General features: G+C 43.2%; 1 protein-coding gene across 14 annotated transcripts in view; it reads left to right on the top strand.

The window, feature by feature from the left end:
- Nedd4l (NEDD4 like E3 ubiquitin protein ligase) overlaps positions 1-23,574 on the top strand; it is a 300,850-nt gene that overhangs the window by 239,291 nt on the left and 37,985 nt on the right. For 6 of the 14 annotated variants that reach the window (XR_013429542.1, XM_078029961.1, XM_040272635.2 and 3 more), the window contains 10 exons: positions 2,649-2,781; positions 3,848-4,024; positions 7,159-7,233; positions 8,772-8,831; positions 13,799-13,930; positions 14,434-14,553; positions 15,652-15,849; positions 21,013-21,090; positions 22,435-22,489; positions 22,593-22,646. Coding sequence is in view for 13 of the 14 variants with exons in the window: in XM_078029961.1 (XP_077886087.1) it covers positions 2,649-2,781; positions 3,848-4,024; positions 7,159-7,233; positions 8,772-8,831; positions 13,799-13,930; positions 14,434-14,553; positions 15,652-15,849; positions 21,013-21,090; positions 22,435-22,489; positions 22,593-22,646 (1,082 nt within the window). In the remaining variant the exon portion in view is untranslated. The remainder of the gene's footprint in view (positions 1-2,648; positions 2,782-3,847; positions 4,025-7,158; positions 7,234-8,771; positions 8,832-13,798; positions 13,931-14,433; positions 14,554-15,651; positions 15,850-21,012; positions 21,091-22,434; positions 22,490-22,592; positions 22,647-23,574) is intronic. The other 8 variants (XM_078029962.1, XM_021724971.3, XM_078029963.1 and 5 more) reach the window with 6 other exon arrangements.

The following is a 23,574-nucleotide window of genomic DNA, read 5'->3' as shown; positions in this document are numbered from 1 at the left end:
TAGCCTCCTCTTCTTTCCCCCAGGAAAGTCATTTTTCCATTTTCCCTTTTGTCCCATCATCCCAGTTATGGAACCTACATAAACTTAGAGCAACAAATATGGACCTATTTTAATACATCTGTGTCCATTGAAATATTTGCAGAACTGAAAACTTGGGACTTAAGTGGTTAATTTCTCAGAAATAATCGTAAGTGGTCCTGCGCTCTCAACTTCTAGTCTCGGTTTCACCAGCCCCTCGCTCACTCGCTTAATTAAAACAGCGGCCTCCCACGTGTGAACATTTCCCCATTACTACTTAAGACCATGAAAGCCCCTGGGTGGAATTTCAAATTCAGAGTTATCTTGTTTCTTTTGCTATTTAATTATTTCTACTTCACACTGATTACTGATTATTTGAGCTTGTTGGATAAGGAAAATTGACATAATTGATTGTAAATGCATCTCTTTTTTAAAAAAAAAATCTGGCACAGTAGATTTTCATATATTTCTGAAGGAAGATACAGACATAGTAACATTAAATCTTTAGTCTTCTCCACCTCTCTAAGTCCCTGTAAGAGCCCAGCATGCACAACGCACCTTGTTTAGGGACAGACACTTAGCAGCATGAACAGGTTATACCCTTGTTGTGACTACAACTGGCATTTCAAGGAAGATTTAAAATTTTGATAGAACTCTTGGATATGAAATATTTTCAAGTGATGCTGCTTGTCCTAAAGAGAAATTGCTTACATCCTCAAAAAGTGGAAGAGGATGTGTACTGTTCCTTTGCCTTACTACTGAAATTGTTCATACACTTTATGAATGTATTCTGATCATTTTCCTTCCAAATTTTTCTGTTGTCTATTGATTATATTTCAGCCATTGTGTGTTTAAAAATTGGATGTCATCTAAAAATGACAACTACATAAAATCACACTACAGCGTTGTTTGCTAATGTAGCCAAGTGTCATTTTTCATAATTCCGTTTTCATGCTTTCATAAGTTTATTAATATCCTTTGACTTTAATAATTCCCTCTATGATCATAATAATGTTTTCTGAAGATCTCTATGAAGTGTACTGTTTTACTTAGTTATATGTAATATAACTGTACAATGGGCAAAGAAGGTATTTAGTTAAGGGTACCAAACATTTGTGTATTGGGCATACAAATACAATAAAACATTAATCCAGACACTAATGATAAGGAATTATGATTTAAATGTAGATTAAATGTTAGCACACTAACCTGCACACTTGCCCCTTGACCAGGAAAACTAATAGTGTAAAGATGTCCATTGGAAATGCTCAGCTGTTGAGGAAGTCCGTGTTGAAAAGTCATCCACTTACTTGCCAACAGCTGCTAATTGCAGACTAGTCCCTATCTCGGGGGCTCAGCAGGCACCTTTTGGGATAAGTAATAAATTAGTTTGAGACTGTACTAGAAACTTTAAAACCTTTGTTTTAGAAAGAATCTATAATTGGGCTCTTAATATTATATTTCATTTAATCTGTAATATCAACTTGCAACATAATTTTTGTTAATGTAATATCAAATCTTATTGAAAGTGTGCCAAGAGTTTCCTCTGAAAAGCATTGTAGAATTTAAATTTCTACCCTGAAAGCCTCTGAGGAGTTTTTCCTCCCCAAAGGACCGATACCTGTAATATGCGGCAAAAATGTTTTCAAGATTTCATCAGTGTATTCAAATCTTGAACTGGGAACCTTATGTGACCCCTCCCACTATCCCCAAAAAAGATGTTTCAGTATTCTTTAAATCCCAGTGGACTTGGGAAGTTGGTTCCTGGTGTTTATTCAGATTTTTGAAGTAGGTTGGAAGGATGCAGGATGTGGTGTTAGGACTCTTGAGATTTTGTCAGAATAAGATAGAAAGCAGCTGCTGGGTCAGCAGTTCTTTTGTCCAGTTGCAGCCATGAGTTTATGCTGTCAGTTATCTTGGGTCAATTGCTGATGACCGAAGTAGCTGCTTTGTCATTGCTGGACTCCTTGAAGATTTTATTCCGATGAGCTGCATGTGTGAGCTTGCCTCTCACCTCCTTGCAGATGCCTCGTGTGCCACATGGGTTGGGGGACTTTGATTCCTGTTCTTAAATACTAAAGTACATTTTGAGGTATCATCAGTGCTGTCTTGATGGTTTCCCCCAGATGAAAATTACGTGGAAAAAAATACCATGCCTGTATTTTTTTTTTCTTATTGTCATTCCTTAAACAAGGAAGATAACATCTATTTTCATGGCATTTACATTGTATTAGGTATTATAAATAATCTAGCAATAACAGTGTGTGGGAGCCCATGGTGGGTTTTATGCAAGTACTGTGCCATTTTCTATGAGAGGCTTGAGCATTTGTGACTTTGGTTTCCTTGGGAAGGGGAGGGGATCCTGGAACCAGTCCCTCATGGATACCAAGGGATGACTGTATGTATCTGAAAGATGCCCTAAACATTGTGACCGCTACACTACAGGCAGCATGCACTTGATTGGAAGGGACCTTGCCCTGCTTTCTTCCCAGGATAAGATGGAAGAGTTCTCTGGCGAGCAGCCGTGTCAGTGGGTGTCACTGGTGTCCTGGCGTGCTGCCCTGAAGTTAGACTGTCGGAGGGCTGTTCTAAATACCTCTCCCCTTCTTGCACCCCCACCCCACTCTTAGGGACGTGTCCTCGGAGTCGGACAATAACATCAGGCAGATCAACCAGGAGGCCGCACACCGACGCTTCCGCTCTCGGAGGCACATCAGCGAGGATTTGGAGCCCGAGGCCTCGGAAGGCGGAGAGACCCCTGAGGTAGGAGGACCTGTCGTGATGCCTTCTCAGTGACTCTTGTCTAGGATGTAAAGATGATTCGCACAGCGAATGGGTTGCCATCTGGTGTTAATTAATTTAGCAAGGGCTTGTAAAAGCCGTGTTTGACAAGCACATGTGACTCTGTATCATCACAAAAGGGAATAACACTTCTAGTATGAAAATCTGAAGATATTTTCACTTGGTAATTTGTTTTTCCCCCAGAGTCTAACCATATCTTACTAAATGACATCAGGTTATCATGTTTGAACAGTTGAACAAGCCCTATTACTTGTTCACGACTCACAGACAAGTTTTTACTGAGTTGTTTTGACATCTTGAAAGAGATTTATGACCAAAAAAAAAAAATATATACAAATTTGGGTCAATAGAAATGTTTATAATCTTCTCTTTTAATGGTTGTAGTGCGTCAAACAATAATCTTGACTTCCATGCTGTCTTAACAGCTCTGTTCCCTTGCTAGAAATATATTCCTTTTAGACATTGAATTGGAAAGAAGACCATTCACAAACTGTTGCAGTGATCACAATTAGAAAAGCAAATTAATGATTTTAAAATAAATTCACTAGAAGTTGCTTTATTCCAGTGTTTAATTACAGCTTGTAGGATCTGTGCTGTTTTCATTATGAATCCTCAGCAGTTAGAGTAAAAGAAACCCAAGGAAATCATTGGTGCACTCCTGAGAAGATTATTATAGCCCAAGTACATTTAACAAAGGCTGTCAAGAAGCTGCAGCTCAGAGCGCTGGCTGGTGCCCTAGAGGTGTGCAAGCACCGCCCCTGCACCAGGCATCCTGGTCACATCTTGGTGGCCATGCCACTCACTAGCTCTTATACCTCGAGAGTTGCTGTCCATGCCTCAATTTGCTCATCTGTTAATTGGGACAGGAGTCATTTCTTCCTCATAATGATCGTGAAGTTTGTGTGCCTCGTGTTAAATGTTGACCACATGTTAATTATAGCTATCCCCATGGTTAGCGTGTGTTTTCATTGGGGACAGGACAATCCCCAGTTCCTAGCATTTACCCCAGTGTCTCATTCCTTGAAAGCCTTGGGAGACCATTTCAGAAGAAGTGAACATGGCTGGAGACTCGCTTGGCCTGGCTCTGCCCCCACCGCCCTCCTCCCCAGTGTCTCGAACCAGCCCTCAGGAGCTGTCAGAGGAACTGAGCAGAAGGCTTCAGATCACTCCAGACTCCAATGGGGAACAGTTCAGTTCTCTGATTGTAAGTAGAGGTCTTGAGCAATATTCTTCATTGTTGCTTCAGGAGAATCTTGTATGTAAATGACACCAAGGGTCTTCCAACTTCCAGTTATCTCTTGACATTTTCCAAAGTTTCTTCTTCCCAAGAAGCAAGATTATATTAAAATTAGCCCAGGCAGGTGAGAATCTTTTTTGATTTGGAGAACAGCTATGCATCACCAGCTCTTTTTCTTGATTTGTTTAAAAAAAAAAAAAAGGTTAAGGTTCCATGAATTCTGTAATTACCAGCTGAAACTGTTAGGGTCTGTAAACAAGTCCAGATGGCGCCTGGCATTTTGCCAGAGGGAGTGGTTTGTGAAGTAACGCCAGTGAGCCATTAAGTGTGGAGAGTCCTGATTGGTTGACTGCTGTATCTAGTTTATGTTAATTAAGATAAACTGTGTGTGATGTATATATACCCCTCTTGTCCTAAAATAAACGGCTCCCACTCCTGCTGTATCAATGTACACAAGTTGCTTGCCCCCCCACCCAGGTTATTTTCCCACAGCCGGACTGCGACCTGTAACCTTGTAGAATTTCTTTCCCAGCCCAAAAGCTCATAAAAATAGTGCCTTCGTCATCAAGGTGTTTTTTTTTTTCTATGGTGGTGATTATTTCATGGTGATGATAGAAAAAGGCTTTGGGCCTCCTGATCTGAATATCTGAAGCCATAGCTCAGAAGTTTATAATTCCCACTTCACAGATACGGGCATTCGAGTTAAGTGGCCCATCCCTGACAAGGTTTGAATGGGAATAGAAGTCGCCTCCTAAATCCCAGAGCATGAGTCCTTAAGAAAGGGTGTGTCAGGTGACACTGGCATCCAGGTAGCCTTTGAGCTGAGGTTCTCAACCATCAGAGAAATGCTTTCTAGAAGCTTCAGAGAGGGCTGATCCCCAGGGAAAAGCAAAGGAGACCATTTCAGAAGAAGTGAATATGGCTGGAGAGCTTTGCATTTGACAAGACAAAACTGCAGAGAAAGCCTGTAGATAATCCTGGCATGTGTGTCGAATTAAGATCAAACCCAAACCCAGTGGTTCTCAAGAAACTGAACTGGAAGGTGCGCTACAGGAATATGGCAGGCTCTCCACTGAAAGTGACGTCCTAGGAACAGTCACTATCATGAGCATACTGAATATAAGGAGAGGACTCCATAAATACAAAAGCCTAGCAAGCATTCATAAGATTTTTCACTCCTTTGGCAGGGTGTTTTCATTTCAAAAGACATAGTGGGTCACTGTTAACATGAGTTGCTGGGATTACTTGTTAATATGGTTTCACATTAAAATTCTATGAGTGTTTTTCAGAAAGAGGAATACCACCGAGATGAAAATTTAGTACTAAGTGAACAGGAAAAGAGGTTGTATATGTGGGATATTTGAATTGGTGAAGCTGTTGCTATGGAAACAAGCCATGAAGTCACGTACTTAATACCTATGAAAAAAGGAATTGCTGAAACCATAGCAATTGTATACCTTTAGTGAAATAAGTGAAAAAGTCAGTTTTACTCAATAATAAATTGGCATTTCTAGTTATTTGCATAGCGAGCTCTTGCATGTAATTGTTCTATAAGCAAAAATAAGCATGCACACATATCTTTCAGATCCAAGTGCTGTATTTTTGTGTTTTCAGAATTTTGGTAAGTGTTAGAATGTCTAGGGAACACTTCTCTGGTTTTGCCTCTCAGGGTCACTCTGTAGTCAAGGACAGTAGCATGAACATTTATTCAAGAGTGACTCCTTTATGGAATCAACCTAGATATGTCAACAGATGAATGGATTAAGAAATTGCAGTATGTATACACCATGGCATTTTACTCGGCTATAAATGAAATTATGGCATTTGCTGGTGAATGGATGGGAATGGAGAACATGCTAAGTGAAGTAAGCCAGACTTAAAAATTCACAGATAATATGTTTTCTCTCATGTGTGGAAGCTAAAGTAAGATAAAGGAAAGAAAAGAGGGAGGATCGGATATCGTAAAGCTGTAGGGAAGATGAGTAGTGTAGAAGAAGGAAATTGAGAGGGCGAGAGGAGGATCAGGGAAGGGGAGAAAATGCTGAGTGAATATTTTAAAAATAATGTGCACATATAAATACATCAGAGGGAATTCCACTTTTATAAGTAGAAAGAGCTAAACAAAAATAAATAGATGAGCGAAAATAAGACCAGCAGAGGAAGGAGACATGGAGAATGGGGGGAAGATGAACTAAAATTGAATTGCATGCATGTGTGATTTTTTTTTGTCTGGATGAACTCAACTACTTTCTATAACTATAATGCTCTAATAATAAATATTTTTTAAAAAGCAACTTCTCCACACGAGTCAGTGTGGGAAAGCTACAAAATTTTTCTTAGACATTATCTTATGTTACTTGTCATTGTAAAATGTTAAAAATATGTGCATGTCACAGACTTGTATGGTGGCTAAATCTGCCCCAAGAGAGACCCTTGTTTTCCATCTGTGATCTGCTCCCCTCTCCATGCAGATCTATCAGGCTTTGTTTAACCACATAGAATGAGAGGAACATTCTACATGGCACACCAGGTTGGTTTTAGACGAGCCCCACTGTTTTCCTTCCTTTCTGTTCTGTACGACTTGAACTCGGAAGCTAAAATGATAAGTACCTCATCCTTCAGGAGGAGGAGGACAAGGTGAATTCTGAGTTCCTGGGGACAGAGAGTCCAACCGATTCTTGGTCACCTGTGAGAGTCAGTGAATGTCCAGTAGCCTTCTATCTCTGTTCCTTCGTCCTTTTTCCTCTAGGCCTGTGACATGAGAAGTCTCAAAGAGCTGCATCCCAAGCTGACTTCTTACTGCTGGTTACAGATTGGGAGTGTGGCAGGGGTCAGTTGGGCTTCCTTCCCAGTAGGCTTAGTCTCTCCCTCTCTCGCTTTGGCTACTAATTCTAAGGACATTGAAAATCCCAGTCCACTGAAAACACGGGGATTTGAAACAGGCTGACTTCACTCCCTAAGGGATCACTCTGGCTGCAAAGAGATGTTTCTTTTCATTCATGCATAGGGTTGAGTGATAGAAATTTTTTTTTTTTTTTAACCAGTGAAGCTCCTTTCTAGGGAATGCCTTTTGACACTCCCTGTCTTTCTCTCCCCTCCAGCAGAGAGAGCCCTCCTCCAGGCTGCGGTCCTGCAGTGTCACCGACGCGGTTGCAGAGCAGGCCCACCTACCACCGGTAACCCATGCTTATTTCCAGTCACCAACTGGCTTTGGGGCTTTGATTTGAAATCTTGGCTCCTAAGAAAGAGTTTTTCCTGTGCAGATCCATTCACCATGTCACATGTGACAATTGAAACTTGCCTCGAAAATTGCCCAAGGAGAGGGTGGGTCTCCAACACACAGACTTGGTATTGCCACCCAGGTCAACAAAATGCTGAAAACTTCGATGCTTTGGTTTTCACCCCAGTTTACACCAATTCTGATGTGCTTCCTTGATGGAAAGTACTTGGGATGTTCATGATTCCCTCCACTTTGTGGAATGACCATCGCTGTCTTCAGTGAGCGGTACCCTGCCAACTCACCAACCCCTTAAAACAGGAAGAACTCTTCTGGGTAGTCACATGCTTCTTTGCATCCCTGTGGCCTCAACTCTAAACTCCACAAAGACACCTGCTCTCTCTTTAAAGGCAGAGAATTGGCAATAGTTTGTGCTCACTGCCCCACAGTTTAGTAACTATCAGCAAACGGAGGTGGCAGAGGGTTAGCAACATCCAGGGTATGTAACAATTAAATATTCCAATTGGAAGACAGGTCGGCACTGCCTTGGGAAGTGTGGGGCATACACATTACAAATGAGGGATTTTATGCAAACTTCTTCCCTGTTTTGGAGGTGAAAATATTATGCAGTTTGACACTTTTGATTTGGCATTTTGACCTTGACTTTTTTCTTATTGCCCCACATCTGATTATTTTCTGACATACTTCATTATGTATGAATTCGAGGAGGGGGGGGGAAAGAAGCACATTTAAAGTTTTTGAAATTGGTGTCTTCCCAATCGTGTCCATTTTTACTTGGCTTCAAAGGATATTTTGGCCTAGGTTTTAGTTTTTATGTTTAAAAAATGAACTAATAAGTATATTAGTCAAGATAATTGATTCAGTTGTGAGTCACAGAGAGTTGACTGGTTTATAACAAGCTTGATGAGAGCATCTTTGCGGGAGGGGTTCGGTATGGGTCCCCAAAAGAGAACAATCAGCTGTGATGAAAATCAGCCTGACCATCCTGTGATTTTCCTTGGTGAATTAATGGCTCTTTCTCTCCTTTTCAAAATCAATGTTACTTTAATTTGCCAAAGAGCTCACTTTCCTGGAGATTGGTGGTTCCTCCTGCTTGTGCTGTGAACTCACTGATCACCAGTGGCCTCCACCGGAGTGTTGAGGGCAGCAGATTTAGGAATCTGCTCAGTCCTGGACAGTGAGGGCGAAGCAGACTGGCTTCCATTTTCCCTTTCTTAGCCATCTCATACTTTGTTGAGGTTGGCCTTGTTCACCAGACCAGGGCTCCAGCCTGAGCCTCCCTGGGCAGCAAGGGGGGGGGGTCCTCTGGCTGCTGGTGGTCAGCGACTGCTCAGCTTCATTTGGCCCAAGCTGGTGTCAGGGATTCTGCTCTCTTGTCACCTGCCTTCCAACGCTGTCGCAGCCATAATCCCCAGCTCACTCTGCAATGGGTCATCCCCTGAGTGCACTTCACTGATGTCAATTATCATTTAACAGCCCAATACCCCAACTAGGAGAGCACGGTCGTCCACAGTCTCGGGTGGTGAGGAGCCGACGGTAATGACACACTTTATCAGACATTAATTGCAGAGGTCTGACGGGGCGGTTTCATATTTTGATTAATGTTGAATATGCTGTCACTTTTTAACAAATAAGATCAGCTCCATTGTGCTACAGAGATGCACATGTTTTTTTTTTGTTGTTGTTGTTGTTTTGTTTTGTTTTATTTTGAACTTTCCCTTTTTGGGGAAAGTGGAATGACTTTTGGTCCCAATAACTGTATTGGGAATACCATCAAGCTTTGGTTAAGTGTGTTTAATTTGACTATTTCAAGTATAGTTTTGCCTTCTAGTGTTTGTACTCCTGATGAGCTTTTGCTTGTTGGAATGCTGGGTTAAAGTAATTTCATTGGAAGATAATCAGAGAAGCCATAGGAAATGCATGAGTTTGGACATGTGTGTCCTGATTGTGCACTGGGCTACATTCTCTGCATTTCCCATATCACATTTTTGTTTGTTTTTAACAGGGGGCCAGACTTTCTGTGCTTCCATCATGAGCTAGTGTTTCTATGCCCCAGAGACTTGACTCACAGGAGAATGAACAGGTTCATACAATTCCCAGGCAGGGAGCATTCCCATTTTATCCCGCCTGTAAAGACTTAACTTGAGCAACAAATATACTGTTTATGGTAACTTGGAAATAATTATTATGTTCACAGAATGAAAAACTTGGGACTTAATGAGTTAAGATGTTTAAACGATCTAGAAAATTTGGTGCTACTTGAAGCCAATTACCTACTATTCTTCTTATTCGTTATTTTGAATATCTTATGCTATTCATGTTTGGGGGTAACTTTACTTTGGGTATTCTAATTGTCGCTCTACTTGATCCTTAAAGTCAGATTAGCATTGAGTTTGTGCTTTGAGATGCAGTAGCTACTTGAAGAATTTGCCTTATTGTTTCACCTGTATTGTTTTTGCTGTAACTGCTCATTAGTGTTGAATAACTTTACGTATAAAATAGCTGATTTTCTCAAGGATGTTGATAATTTACAAAAGTGATTTAGGTATATTGTTAGATTCAAGTGCTCAACGTTGTACAAGAGAAAATCAAATTGACATTCAGTAACAGCATGATTGACAATATTGAGCTGCATTGGCTTCGATGAAAGTCATGCATTGGGTGATCCAGGCTTAGGCTCTAGGAGGCTTCAAAGAATTCTATATGAACTTGCTTAGTTCCACTGTATGCTGGCAATGTCTGTGGGAGTAGTGGAGCTAGAGGTAAACAGATCATTCCATGAGATGATTTTAGTACCTCACTCGGCATGGTCAGTGTGTCATCCATTTTTGCATTTTATTGGCCTTGCAACCTGTTTTTGTCTTGGCATGTTGTGCCAGCTGATGATCATAAATGGCAGAATAAACTGGATTAGTGTAGTACCAGGCTCCGTGATCAGAGTCCCCTGGCAGGACAAGGTGATCCATCTGAATGAGATTCCATCTGACTACTTGCCTGTGTTCTCCTTTTCCTCATCCATGAATTAAAATATGGGTTTGGGTTGGGTATTGATTTTTTAAGAAGACTTGAGCAAAATGATCCCTCCACGTGTCATTCATGCTGTGCTTTCTCCATACCTCCAGAAACTTGGAAGGAACCTTCCCGATCCAACCCCACCACTTCCCTTCCACCCCACCAACCTTTGTTCTGTCTGCCCTGGATGTCCTGTTCCCCAGTTGTCTCCTCACATGGTTTCTGCCTCATGGACCCTCTTTCCTACCCCTCTGCACATTGTCCTACACTGAAGTGTGTGCCCAGGCTGGAGCTCCCCGGAGTGGGCTACCTTGCTCCTTCTGTGGGCTTTCCCATGTACACACACATGCTGTTTCTTTTAGAAAAGTAAATTGTCATATACATAATGCTCAACAAATTGGTTCTTTTTTACTTATGGTCATCCTCCTGGATATGTTAACAATCACTTAATATTCAGTGATGTGAGTGTAGCTCACTTTGTATAAATTTTCCACACTGAAGGGTATTTAGGCTCATATACTGTGTGGAATAACCATCCTGGTATATCTGGCTTTCCTTAGAGTGCATTTATTCCTATAGTATAACAACAAGGCCCTGATTCTCACTAAGCAACCATAGTCCTTTGATTTGTGGCGAGTGAACGCACACTGGTGTCACTTTCTGACTGGCTAAGCCAGAGCCCTCCCTTTGAGATACCAGGAGAGGAATAACACGGTCCTTTGATCTTCGCTGTGCAGATTCTAAAATTACACTAACACACTGCTCTGGCAGGATTCGAGCCAGTCTTGGAGAATCTGTGGTGGTCAGTATCAAAGCGGTTATTTACAAAACCATATTGATACTTGTTCAGTTTAAAACATGATCGAGTTCATCATTTTCATGAAAGAAACAGAGCTGTTGTAAAGCAGGAGTTGGTGGATGTTTGGCATCATACAACACAGTGATAAATCCAGTCTACAAGTAAAAAGCTGTGAGATGGTAAATATCCTGAGCCACAGGTTGGGGGGGGGTTGTTGTTGTATTTTTGATAACCCACCTTGTTTCCCGAGGTGGTCTGGAGCATGCTATATGCACACGGCAGTAGAAGAAGTCTGGATGGCCCCAAGGCTGGGCTAGCTATGTGCATCCAGGCAGTGTTTTGAGTCACAGATGGACTCCTCAGCACAGACTGTTCCACATGCTCATTTGGAGAGGACACAGTAAAGAAACATTTTAATAACACCCTCTCACATAAATGCCACTAAATTGCAGATCACCAGTTCAATTCTCAATAGAAGGTACAATGGACATTTTAATCAAATTCAGTGTTCTCTCGACTACTGTGCAGTTTTCCATAAGCTGGTTAGTACTGTTAATTGCGCTATCGGTGAAAATGACCTAGTCCCTGGAAATTCGAACAGCTTAGATTTCAGTTCTGAGATTACCCACAGCACAGCCAAGTTTTTGCAATTTATCAGTCAACTCATAAATATGGTTTCCAGGGACACTCAATTGTTCTAGTAATCTGAAGATTTCTGGAACTGAGTTTTCTGAGAGCAGAATTGCCTCCCCACAAAAAGTAACACAGCAGGTAATCCCGGTGACTCAGGAGGCTGAGGCAGGGAGGATCCCAGTTTTGAGACCAGCCTCAGTTAGGCCCTCAGCAACTTAGATCCAGTCTCAAAAGTTTTAGAAAATAAAATAAAAAGGACTAGGGTGGAGCTCAGTGGTAAGCCCCCTGGGTTCAATCCCCAGTACTGAAAAAAAGGTAATACGGCAAGGAAGGACAAAAGAACATACTCCACTTAGTATTTCATTTAGTCAGAGGCATTTTGAATATATAAATCACTGTAAATCAGAATAAGGTAGCATGCACTCTGTCAAAAATACTGATTGACTGCTAAGGGTAGGGTAGGTTTTTATCATTGCCTCAAATAAAGGTAGCCTAGAACTAGTGCCTTGTGTTAGTGTCCAGCTGGAGAAGGAAGAGCAGGCAGCTCTGCCCAGGCTGTGGGTTAATCTGACTAGTCGTGAAAGGACTTAAGTCTGCAAGTTGAGGTTTCTACTACTCCTGTCGAATCTCCTCCCCACCTGGATCCAGGATGTTGTGGTCATCTTGGAACTATTTTATGACACCTTTAGGATTTACCTTAAAAAAAAAAAAAAAAAAAAGGAAATGGTCGCTATATTTTTAGCAGGATAATAATCTTACCTTGCTGGGTCAGCAGTAACTACTGAGTCTGTTGCTTCCCAGTTAATTGTGCAGTTGCTTTTTCTCCGGAGTGTGCTGTTAAGCCTATGAAGTGGCCTCCAGAGCCCCTTCAGATGCAGCCCTGAGTACCTGCAGAGGACTTACTTGTATTTTTCTGGGGTCCGCTGAGGGGCCCTGTGACTATGACCTCCTTTGCCTACTCAGGTTGTTAGTAGTGAACAGAAATGGTGGTATAAAGACGGGAAGGTGTAGGGCCAACAGATCTGCATCCTCAACCTCATTAAAAAAGAGGAGCATCTTGTGAGACACCTGGAAGCTCAAAGAAGCTACCCTAACTAGGAAAGGTAACACCCAGGGCAGCAGCAGCCTTGCAGAACAGGTCACTTCTAGTTGTTGGCCCTGGTTCCTTCTCCCAGGAGCCTGGGGCCCTGGCTGCCCTCCTGTTTCCGAGCACTGGTCTACAGGTGCTAGTCTAGGATGTGCCCTTCCCAGGACGGCTCTCGCCCCATACATCCAATGACCTCATGAGTCCCTGACCCATCCTTGCTCATCTGGTGTTCCTGCATCCAGACTGCCTTTCTTGGACTGCTTCTTAGAAACAGAAGTCTCTTTCTGCAATCTAGTTTGTTCATTGGCCAGTTAAAGGGACACATTCCTTATCGGTGTACTGCGTAGGAGTGGCCTTGGTTTATGAGGCTCCTTGGGATTCTTCTGTCTGGTGACAGAGGACCTCCCCAGCTGAGTCATGCAGATGTACCTGTGTTCCTTAGCTGTCACCATGGGAATCTGAGCATCCATGAGGGTCTCTGTATTGGATTTTTATTCTGCCCCAGATGCTGTCATGTACAGGGCCCCAGAAGCTGGAAGAACCCAGGACTGCACTAGAGGAGCACCCCGTGCCACTTGTGTGGAGCAGGAGTGTCCATAGTGTTGAGTAGCTTGGGTGCCTTTCATCTCTACACGGTGTGACAGTGAAGTTTGGTAACCAGAACAGATTATAGTGTCTTTCTCTTTCCTAATAGTCACCCTAGCAACAGGTTAGACCTCAGGGTCAGAAAGTTGAGTCTGTGAGAATGTGGAGCCCCTTCACCCAGCTGTGTGGGGTTCCTCTCACAGTGGATTTGAAGCCCTTAAAAAAGCTATCGTCGTCTTTCAGACACTCTTTGGAATGTTTTCTGTGCAAATAAAATTAACTTACCTTGTCCCGAAAGTAGAATTATCTGATTGTGTGTTACTTTATTAAAACTGATCAGAATACAAATGCTAGTTGTTAAATAATAACGATTTCTTGCACAAACAGCCATCAGTGGCCTATGTACATACCACGCCGGGCCTACCTTCAGGCTGGGAAGAAAGAAAAGATGCTAAGGGACGCACATACTATGTCAATCATAACAATCGAACCACAACTTGGACGCGACCAATCATGCAGGTATGAAGATCGCCATCCAACCTAAACGCAGGCCCAGGCCGTAACACAGGACACACATCACCCACGTCCTCTCCCGATGTTTATGTGTTGCTCTGAAGACATTGTTTACAAAAAAAAAATAAATGGTCTCAGAAAAGACATGCATTACTTTAATTACTTCAGTATAGCATTTGCCTAAGGAAGACTTTGGTCCTCAAATCACTCTGCCCTTGCATATATTTTTTAAATGTAACATGAAAGGTATTTTCAAAATCAGCCTGTTGCAGCCCTCCCCTGCGCCCCCTTCTTCTGAGGCTAGTTTTTTATGGGGGCCAGTGATTCATTTTACTCCCCTTGAATGTGTTTCCCCATCCTTTCCCCCATTATTATGTTTAATTATTTCCTCATGCTTGAACTAGGCCAACCCTCTTATTATTGCTGTGTGCTGTTGTTGGGGTTCATGCTTCTAGTCACACGAAGGGAGATCCTCATATGAAGCTAACTTGTTTTTGCCTCCAAAATAGCTTGCAGAAGATGGTGCCTCCGGATCAGCCACAAACAGTAACAACCACCTAATCGAGCCTCAGATCCGCCGGCCTCGTAGCCTCAGTTCGCCGACTGTAACTTTATCTGCCCCACTGGAGGTGAGAAGGCTCCCTCGTCTAACTGGGGTCACCTCTGTCCTGTGGCTTCTCCTCATCTCTCTTCTCTCTTAACGCGGACTTCAGTTTTGCAGCCTCCTCCTGATGAGTCGTGTGTCCCGGGGGTGTCCTTGTGTAGCCTCCCCACATGCTTCTCCGTCTCACCCCGTTAACATCCAGGCCTGGCACGGTCCTCATCCTCATCTGGCTGACGCCGTGCGTGGTCACTTGTGCTGGATGTGGCCCCTCTTCTCAGAACTTCTTCCATTCTTGTTGTGTTTTGCTCCTTATTGCCTGTTACCGCATTAGAACTGCATAATAACTCTCTCAAGTACCAGTGCTTGTATTGAGTTTCGAAACATAGCTGTTGCTTTGATCATTTTCTCCTTTGACTGTAGGGGGTCTCGTGGGATGGGCGTTCGTGTCTCTGATGCATATCTGCCCTCTGAGTCATTGCTGGACATCTGCTTTGCGCTCTCCTGTTTGTGTTGTTGAGTGCCATCCCTGGATGTCACAAATGTCAGTTAGAAAAGCCAGAGAGGAAACGTTTGAGGTTCTAAACTTGACCCTGGGTTGGTTTCTTCTTTCTCTGGGTCGGGCTGCTGCTAGGTGGGAAAGGGTGACAGCTCTTCCGGGCTCTGACGCAAACATGGCTAACAACTAACTCTGTCATTCCAGGCGATTATCTCCGTTGGCGAAGGTTTTTCTTCTGTGCTTTAAAATCTGCCAATCTGTTCTTTGGTTAGACTGTGAGCTCGTTGAGAGCAGGGGCATGTTTTTCTCCATTCTCTGTAAATTCTCCATCCATAAGGCTTAATAGAAAAGAGTATTTTTGAACCTTACCAAGTGGTTGCTAAAGAATGATGGTTATGAGTATTTAATATTGTTGTGTGTTGAACCAACAATTTAAAAAAAAAAAAGTGTAAAGAAAAGTATAAAGTTAGGTGGATTTAAAAGTAAATGAAGAAACAGGGTTTCCAGGAGCTTCCCCCTTGTCCGTGTCCAAGGAGGAGCATTCTGCAAGCCCCGGGCGCATTTGGCCCACTGACGCACTGGAATGGCGCACGGTCGAGAGTTCTAATGCTCATTATTATTCCTTAGGGTGCCAAGGATTCACCCATACGCCGGGCTGTGAAAGATACCCTTTCCAATCCACAGTCCCCACAGCCATCACCTTACAACTCCCCCAAACCACAACACAAAGTCACACAGAGCTTCCTGCCACCGGGCTGGGAAATGAGGATAGCTCCCAACGGCCGGCCCTTCTTCATTGACCATAACACAAAGACTACGACATGGGTAAGGCTCTGCTTTTCTTGGGCTCCGTGTTCATCGTGAGGTCTGAGGTCTGGCATTGATTCTCTGCTCGGCACTCCTGGGAGTTTCCCAGACTCCAAAGGATGTCTCCCGAGGGTCTCCTGGCCCACGTCTGTGCTGCAGGTCGGGGCTGGCGGGCAGAGAGGGTCTGGGCGCAGATGCCAGCTGCAGGGTATTGCTGTCGGGTTGGCCTGCCTGTCCTCACAGCACACTGGGGACATGGCCAGTATAGTTGGAGATGTGGCCACATTTGGAATAAATGTGTTCCATATTGCTAGGGTGTGTTTTTTTGTTTTTTTTTTGTACTTCATCACACCTCCTACAAATTATTTAAAAATACTTTTTCTTTGTCAGATTTCTTTTGAAACTTTATTGACATTACCCCACCTTTCCTGTCCTATCGCTTTAGTTTTTAGTGTTTATGTCACATCAGTATTTTGCATCTCCTGCATTGAATGACTTGGTTGTAAATCTGATCACTCTCTTCAGTAAACGTTTTGTCATAATCGATTTTTCTTACCGTGTTATCATTTGTGAGAAAGAACTTGAGTGACATAGTATGCCAATGTGAATGTGCACATCTTCATATTCCTCTGTCACTTCATTTCTTTTGCCGAATCCGTGGTGGCTTTTTCAAGGCAGGCTGTGGTTCTTCTTAGGCTTGGCTGGTGTTTTTCTACTTTATAATCTGTAGACCTCTAAGTCAACTGAAATGTTTTCTTTCCTCTCTGGGTTTTGATGCTGCAGGAGGTGCGTATTACCTCCTGCCCCCTGCCCCTGGTCATCTGAGTAGAGTCCCTTCTCAGACTCCCTTGGTCCTTGCATCGTTTGTGCACTTGCTTAGGACTGGCGTTGTGTGAAAGCTGGTTGAGTTTGGAGATTGTCTGTGGTTCCAGCTCTTCGGCCTTGGATCTGCTTTGGATTCCTTTCCCTAGTGGTCGACACCATTGTGTCCAGTTGAGAGAGCAGGAGTATAACGTTAAGGAAAAGGCGTCGACCAAGGTGACCTGGACTGTCGTTTGTACTTGGTGTGTGGTGTGATGTTAATCCAGTCCTAAGGACTGGTCTTGAGGGCGCTCCCTACAGTCATGCAGAGTGGTGCAGTATGTCCCTGTGAGGGCATTCTTGGCACCGAGGCAGGCCTGGGCCTTCTGCTGTGAGATGTCTAACATCCTTGGCTCCTGACACTGAGAGCTAATAGCTGCCATCACCCACCCCCGAAATACTGATAACTAAAAATGCCCCACACATTTCCAAACAGTCTTCAGTGAGAGCCGCTCTTACAGCTCTTGCTGTTTTGCAGTCAGGGAATTTGCTCACCTGCCAAGAGCACTTATCATTGAGATCTGATGACATTCATTTGGTAAACTGATAACTGCGTCTAAGGCATATAATGACACAGAGTTTTGTTTGACTCACCTTTTAGTCTGAAGATAGTATTACAGGTTTGTGGGCCAGATGAGCATAAGAGACAGGCAGCTCTTTGGAAAACAGACTAGTGAAGATTGGATTTGGGTCTTTTTTGTCATTGACACAGAACCCTGGCTATCTGCTGCTGTTCCCATTTCCTATAGTGCTTCTATAATTTCAAATCCTTGGCCAGAAATCGGAGCTCCAGAATGGGGGGGGGGGGGGTAAATATTATAAAAGCAGATGGATCCGTGTTTGGAGCCACTGTGACTTGCCAACATAAGCTATGATTTTAGTAATTTGAACTAGCTTAGTAATCAAATCCCCTAACCTTTTCACAGCCTTTCACGCCACAACTGCAGTGTAATTGCAGCTGGGCATATTTTATTTTAAATAGTACTATCCTTATTTATTGCTGCCACCATTGCTGAATGAAACCCAGTTTTACTTTCCAGTTGCCCCTTTTTACCCAGATAACTGTTATTGACAAATTTACTCATTTAAAATTTTAACTTGCTAGAACAACACTTTGTCACAGATGCTGCTGTTCAAAATCCTTAAGGGGACACCTTCTTCCGTAAACCCAGGTGTGCTGACCCGGCTGATTATCTCTAAACAAAGAACAGACAGAGTCTCAGTATAGAAGACGCACTCGGAGTGTCCTGTCTATTTTAACAAAGGACAGAGGGGCAGGGTTCAGTAAAGATGATTTTCTGACTTAAAATTTGGTTTGTTTACTTTCTGAAAGAATAAATAGGAGGACAGTGCAGCCCTCCTTAGATTTGACCATTAGGATGGGAGAAGGAAAAAAATCTGGTAGGATAGTTGATAATAATGAAAATAGTACTCCTCCCCCCTTTAGCCCGGGAACTTCGGATTCTGGTGCTAACCAGAAGCAGCAGAAGATCCAGGCCAGGGCTTCCCTGTGTGCACCTCGGGTGTTTTATAACAGCCATTCCTAGACACGAATGATGAAGGTAGCCTGCTGGCAGTCCATTTGGAATATGCGTAACTATTTTAAAAAGAAACAAAGAAAATACAGGAAAGAATAGCCTTGTCTCCACCTGGGTCAGGTAGCAAGGAGTGCGTCCTAGAAGCCGTTAAGTGGCGGATGGCAGCCCAGGAGGCCTCACCTGGTGTTCTCTGCTAAGGGAACAGCTCAAAGAGTGTCTAAGTACAAAAGGATGTCCATGCCTCTCACGGCACAAAGCACCAGAAAGATTACACCTTAGTTAAGTTTCAGCTTTGTTTTCTTCCCAAGTTCAAACAAATAAAATTGATTGTAGCCTAGGCATGGTCTCTTCCAGGAAGGAAAGAAGGAAAAACACAGCTGTTTTTTTTTTTTTTTTTTTAACTAACCAGGACTCCCATCTCTGATATTTTTAAGACTTGGGGAAACCCTGATTTAAGAGAAGATGCTGAACCTTTGCATTCCATTTAAAAACACTTTCAATTGAATTGAAGAAACAATTCACACATGAAAGAGATCCCTGACTACCAAGGAGAGGGATGAACAGCTCGTGTCTGCATATTTGATTCATTTGTATTCTTATCATTCAAGACCTCATTAGCCTTCCACCTTCCTATCATCCCTGAAGCTGTCCCTACTGACCCCAGGCCTCGGTGGGAGAGCAGCTTTGTGATGATCTCCAGACAGCCTCAGGATTTGATCATTGGCAGCTACTACCATTATTTTGATTATTGGGGAAATAATATGACCCCTCTGGCCCTCACGTCCCAAGAAGTCTGGGTTTCCATGCGAGGCCAGTTTAGCAGACTGTGAAACTAAGCTTATATTACACTTCTTGCTCCACTCCAATCCCCCCATCAACTGGAATTTGCTTTAATCTCGGCTTCTTTCTCCTTTTCTCTAAACCACCAGCCAGTTGTCTTGCACACTTGACTTCATGTGTTTGGAAGGTGTGACTGGCCTTGGTACAGCATGCAGAAGCCCTACCTCCTGTGTGTAAGAGTCTGGCTCCACACCTGGCATGGTCATTGGCTACATGGGCACCCAAGAGTTCTTGGAAGCTGTGACTTTACCTGGTTGGGCAGCTTTGGTGGAGTCCTATGCTTTAAGTTTTTCCTCTGTCTGCAATTAACCAGTCATATAATTTTACCAGATTACCAGCTTCTTGGACCTTCTAAATCCCACATCTGTTTGGTATATATGTTTATTCTGCATGCATTCCAGTATGCTGTAGAATAGTGGGTTTTGTGTCATTTCTTAGTCTTTAAATATATATATGATTCAGGGTCAGCATTCATTACAAATAAATCATTAAAAGATTGGTTCCTCAATTAGAAGTTTGCTATAGCTGACAGAAAGCTATAATTTTTGTATAATTTTATATAATTTTATAATTTTTTATAATTTTTGTGAACTCTTGATTTTTACCAGTTCCCAAATCTGTCATTTGGTTACAATCCTGGGATAATATAACTTATTGTTGGCTCAGAAAACTGTTGAAGCAGAAAACCTTTTTAATAATTTGACAGCAGCAAATGCTTTGATAAAATTGAATGAATCTAATGTCAGATGTCTCAGAAATTTGATTTTTAATCCTGAGCTGATAATGTTATTCTGATTGACACTGCATTATTCTGGGTTTTAGCACTCGTTTTCTAATCGTCTGAGTTTAAAGACATGGATCCTTAGTTGAGCATGGTGGCGCATTCATTAATCCCAGTGACTTCGGAGGCTTGAGGTGGGAAGATCCCAAGTTTGAGGTTAGCTTCAGCAACCTAGAAAGACCCTATCTCAAAATAAAATACGAATAGCTGGAGATGAAACTCAGTTATAAAGAACCCCTGGGTTCAATCCCCAGTACCACCCTCCCCACCAAAAAAGACATGGATTCTCGGAGTTACATCACATTTTAAGTGGTCTATGCATGCATCGTCTTTTGATCAGGCAGTTCCCAGATGCCAGGCATAATATTTGGGCAAGTCAGTGTTCTAACACTCAGTTTCCTCACTTCAAGAAACAATAGACCCTGCACCAGCCTCCCAACCAGGGGTGCTACAACATGGTGCATCTCGCTATTCTTTGTAGATCAAGGCTCAAGTTTTAGGGTCTACATTTCTTTTCTGTGGTATCTCATGAAACATATCCCTTAAGAAAAATCTCTTGTAAGCTTTTATACCAAAGCATGAATGAGAATCCAATCAGGAGAACTCAGTTGGGAATCTGGGTAAAGTTCCAAAGCGAGGGGCCTGTGACTTCACCCGATGAAACGGGCTGTCTCTGGAATAGCCACAGGACTTCCCATCAGACCAGATTCGGAATCTATACAGCTCAGGAAGGAGTGGAGGGTGCCAGGCCCACAGGACTGCTGTTCCTCCCACGTCAGGGTCCACAGGGACATCCACAGCCCTTGTCCTCCTCCCTCTCTGAAGTGGCGACATGTCACCATTGGCTCCCTCCACTCTGGTTTCCAAGGTGAATCACTGCTGCCAGCCTTCCCCCTCGGCTTCTCAAAGTCTTGGGATATAGTGAACCTTTTATTGAAGTGTTCTTCCTCTCCTTTCACCAAGCACAAGGAGGAAGAGTAGAATCTCATGTGGGAGCTGGTCAGCCAGGCTTCCTGTGCAGAGCAGAGAGCTGGGATCCTTCCGTGGCCCACGCACAGGCAACCTGGTCGATTTGGAATGCCCAATTCAAGACAAGGAGAGCTGGTAACCACACCAGGGAGTCCCTCTTGACACTGCCCACCCTTTACATTTTTCCTGCAGGAAGATCCACGCCTGAAGTTCCCAGTACACATGCGGTCAAAGGCATCGTTAAACCCCAACGACCTGGGCCCTCTTCCTGTAAGTACATTGGAGTCTCATGGAACAGTCTGAGCCTCTTCCTCATTCATCCACCGGGTGTAGAGGAAGAGAGGTCCTGAGAGCATCCCCTTCTCCATACACGCTGGGTCCCATCGGCCTGCATTTCTGAATAGGATTGGGTGTTTGGTGGGTTTCTATTAGTGCATTCCAGGTCTGTGTTCAGTACTTGGGAAAGAAGTTTCTGAATTGCCAGCCACTAGTGGCAGATAGACTGTAAACTAAGGTATGCAGGAAGCATTCAGTACAGGTGACGGTTTAGGCAGCAGGCATTTATTTTACAACGTAGCAGCCCGTGAGTTCCCCCCATATTTCTGTTTTAGCTAATGGGGAATAAAATGAAATGGTGTGAGAGGAAAAGGCAGAAGCCATCTCGGGAAGTTTGTGTCATTTAACCTACAGATACTTCAAGATTTTTCTCCCTTGTTGGTGGCTGTTCACAGGTCTAATTTTTTTTTAAGTTCTCTTTGAGGGAGTGGGGTTCTTTGGTCCAGATGGGAATCCGAGTGAGTCTTTCCCATGCATCCTCCCCAGCAGCCTGCCCTGACAAAGCTTGGAAGCGGGGCAGGCTCGGAGGCTAAGACTGTTTTCTCTTAAAGGGGATTTTTCTTCACTACTGTTTTCCAAGCATTAAGAACCTTCCCGCTACCTGATGGGGCAAAGTTTGAAGCTACAAAAGTTAGCATTCAGTCTGTTCTCAGTACTATCAATATCCCTCCCTGTTCACGTCTACTTGGTTCCTGGGTTCAGAGACAAAGAGGCTGGAGAATGTTTGCAAGGTACATTGTCAGAATCTGTTGGATTCCAGAGTTTCAGATGGGAAATCGGGACAGATGGAAGGATGAGCACTTACCAGCCTCATCTTAAACAGTATCCAAATCGTTTAGCTCCTGAGTTTGAATAAGGAGAGTTCACAGCAGAGGACACAGCCTCTTAATAACATGAATGAAGTCACCGTGTCTAATGGGTTTATATTAGCCCTCCCTCTCCCTCCCTGTAGTACTCAGTATTTGTTTAACCAAATGAGCTCTTCCAGCCCAACTCTCCCATGGCATGCTGATGCTTCCCCTTAGAGTTTTCAAGATTTCCTCCCCTTCCACCTACCCCCCAACCAAGGAATCTGAGATGGTTGAACATGGGCATATTGCTAGAGGTCAGGAGTTTACCTGAAATGTTTATAATTAATTTATTCTCCGTGTTAAGATGTACCCAAGAAGAGAAGGGTAAGAAAGGGTTCTATAGTTTTCCAATGTTGCCTCTGAATTTGGAGCCGCTGATTGATGTTTGTGTTCTCTCCCCGCCCCCCTGCCCTTCCCTGGATGTTAGCCTGGTTGGGAAGAAAGAATTCACCTGGATGGACGGACGTTTTACATTGATCATAGTAAGTCAGGGCTGCCGTGGGCGCACAGGTGTTGCTGGGGAAGGGGAGGGGGGAGGGTAATTCAAATGTGATAGTGAAAGCTTTGTCGTTTTGCTTTGTCCAGACAGCCAGGTGTTATGTGGAGAGAATGACCCCCGAGACTCAGTGCCCTCGTACGGTACTGTGCCTTCACCCCAAGTTTGCTTCAAAGTAGCTCCTCAAGCTTTCACCCAAATTGATCTTGTCCCCATTAACTTTTTTTTTTAATTAAAAAATTTTCTTTTTGGTTGATGATCCCTTGACATTTGCGCTTTTAATAAATACACTCTGGAAATAGAAAATAAGATTAGAAGCTGATTTAGTCAAAACAAATGTGTGTATGAACAGTGCTTTTAGCTGCATCTAAGTTCTCTAAACCCTGCCTTCAGAGGCCCATGGCAAGATGCCTTTTCTGACCTTATTTTCTATTCGCGGCATGTTTCCCCCGCTCCCACCACACTAATACATGTGCAGCTGTCTTCTCGAAATTGTAGATTGGCTGAAGACACTTGCTTCAGCACTTATGGATAAGTGTGTGGTTTCTCATTTCAACTAAAAGTTACACTAATAAATGTTTGCTTTTCGCCAGTGGGGTACTTATTTATTTTGAGGTGACATGTTTTTCTTGAGATCATATTGATAAAGCCCTTATACTTTCTGAAAAAAGGTATTTTAAAAAAGGACTTCAAATAGATCTCAGGTTCAAGTCATGTATGCAATTTAGGAGTATGTGAGGGTTCTGATTTCATGTAACTCGTAAACAGGAAGTCTGTGGCAGGTTTGGTTTTTCCTTTAGTTGTAAATAGACAAAACACTTCATTAACTTTCTGTGTGTGGTGCTAAGGATCAAACCCAGTGCTTCACATGTGTTAGGCAAGCGCTCCACCACTGAGCTGCAACCCCATCTGCTGTGCCAGGTTTTCATCAGAAAGCAAAGGTGCATGGTTGAGCTACTTGCTGAGAAGTGTGGTCATGAGGAATCCTCATACATGTAGGACCTGTCACACTCTGACTAGCCTCGTACCTCTCGCAGATGTTACTAGGGCACTGAGTGCATTACATGCAGG

The sequence above is a fragment of the Ictidomys tridecemlineatus genome, chromosome 13 (assembly GCF_052094955.1).
Source record: "Ictidomys tridecemlineatus isolate mIctTri1 chromosome 13, mIctTri1.hap1, whole genome shotgun sequence".
Lineage (NCBI taxonomy): Eukaryota > Metazoa > Chordata > Mammalia > Rodentia > Sciuridae > Ictidomys > Ictidomys tridecemlineatus.
Note: the sequence above shows the minus strand (reverse complement) of the source record. Positions and strands in the feature narration are given on the sequence as shown.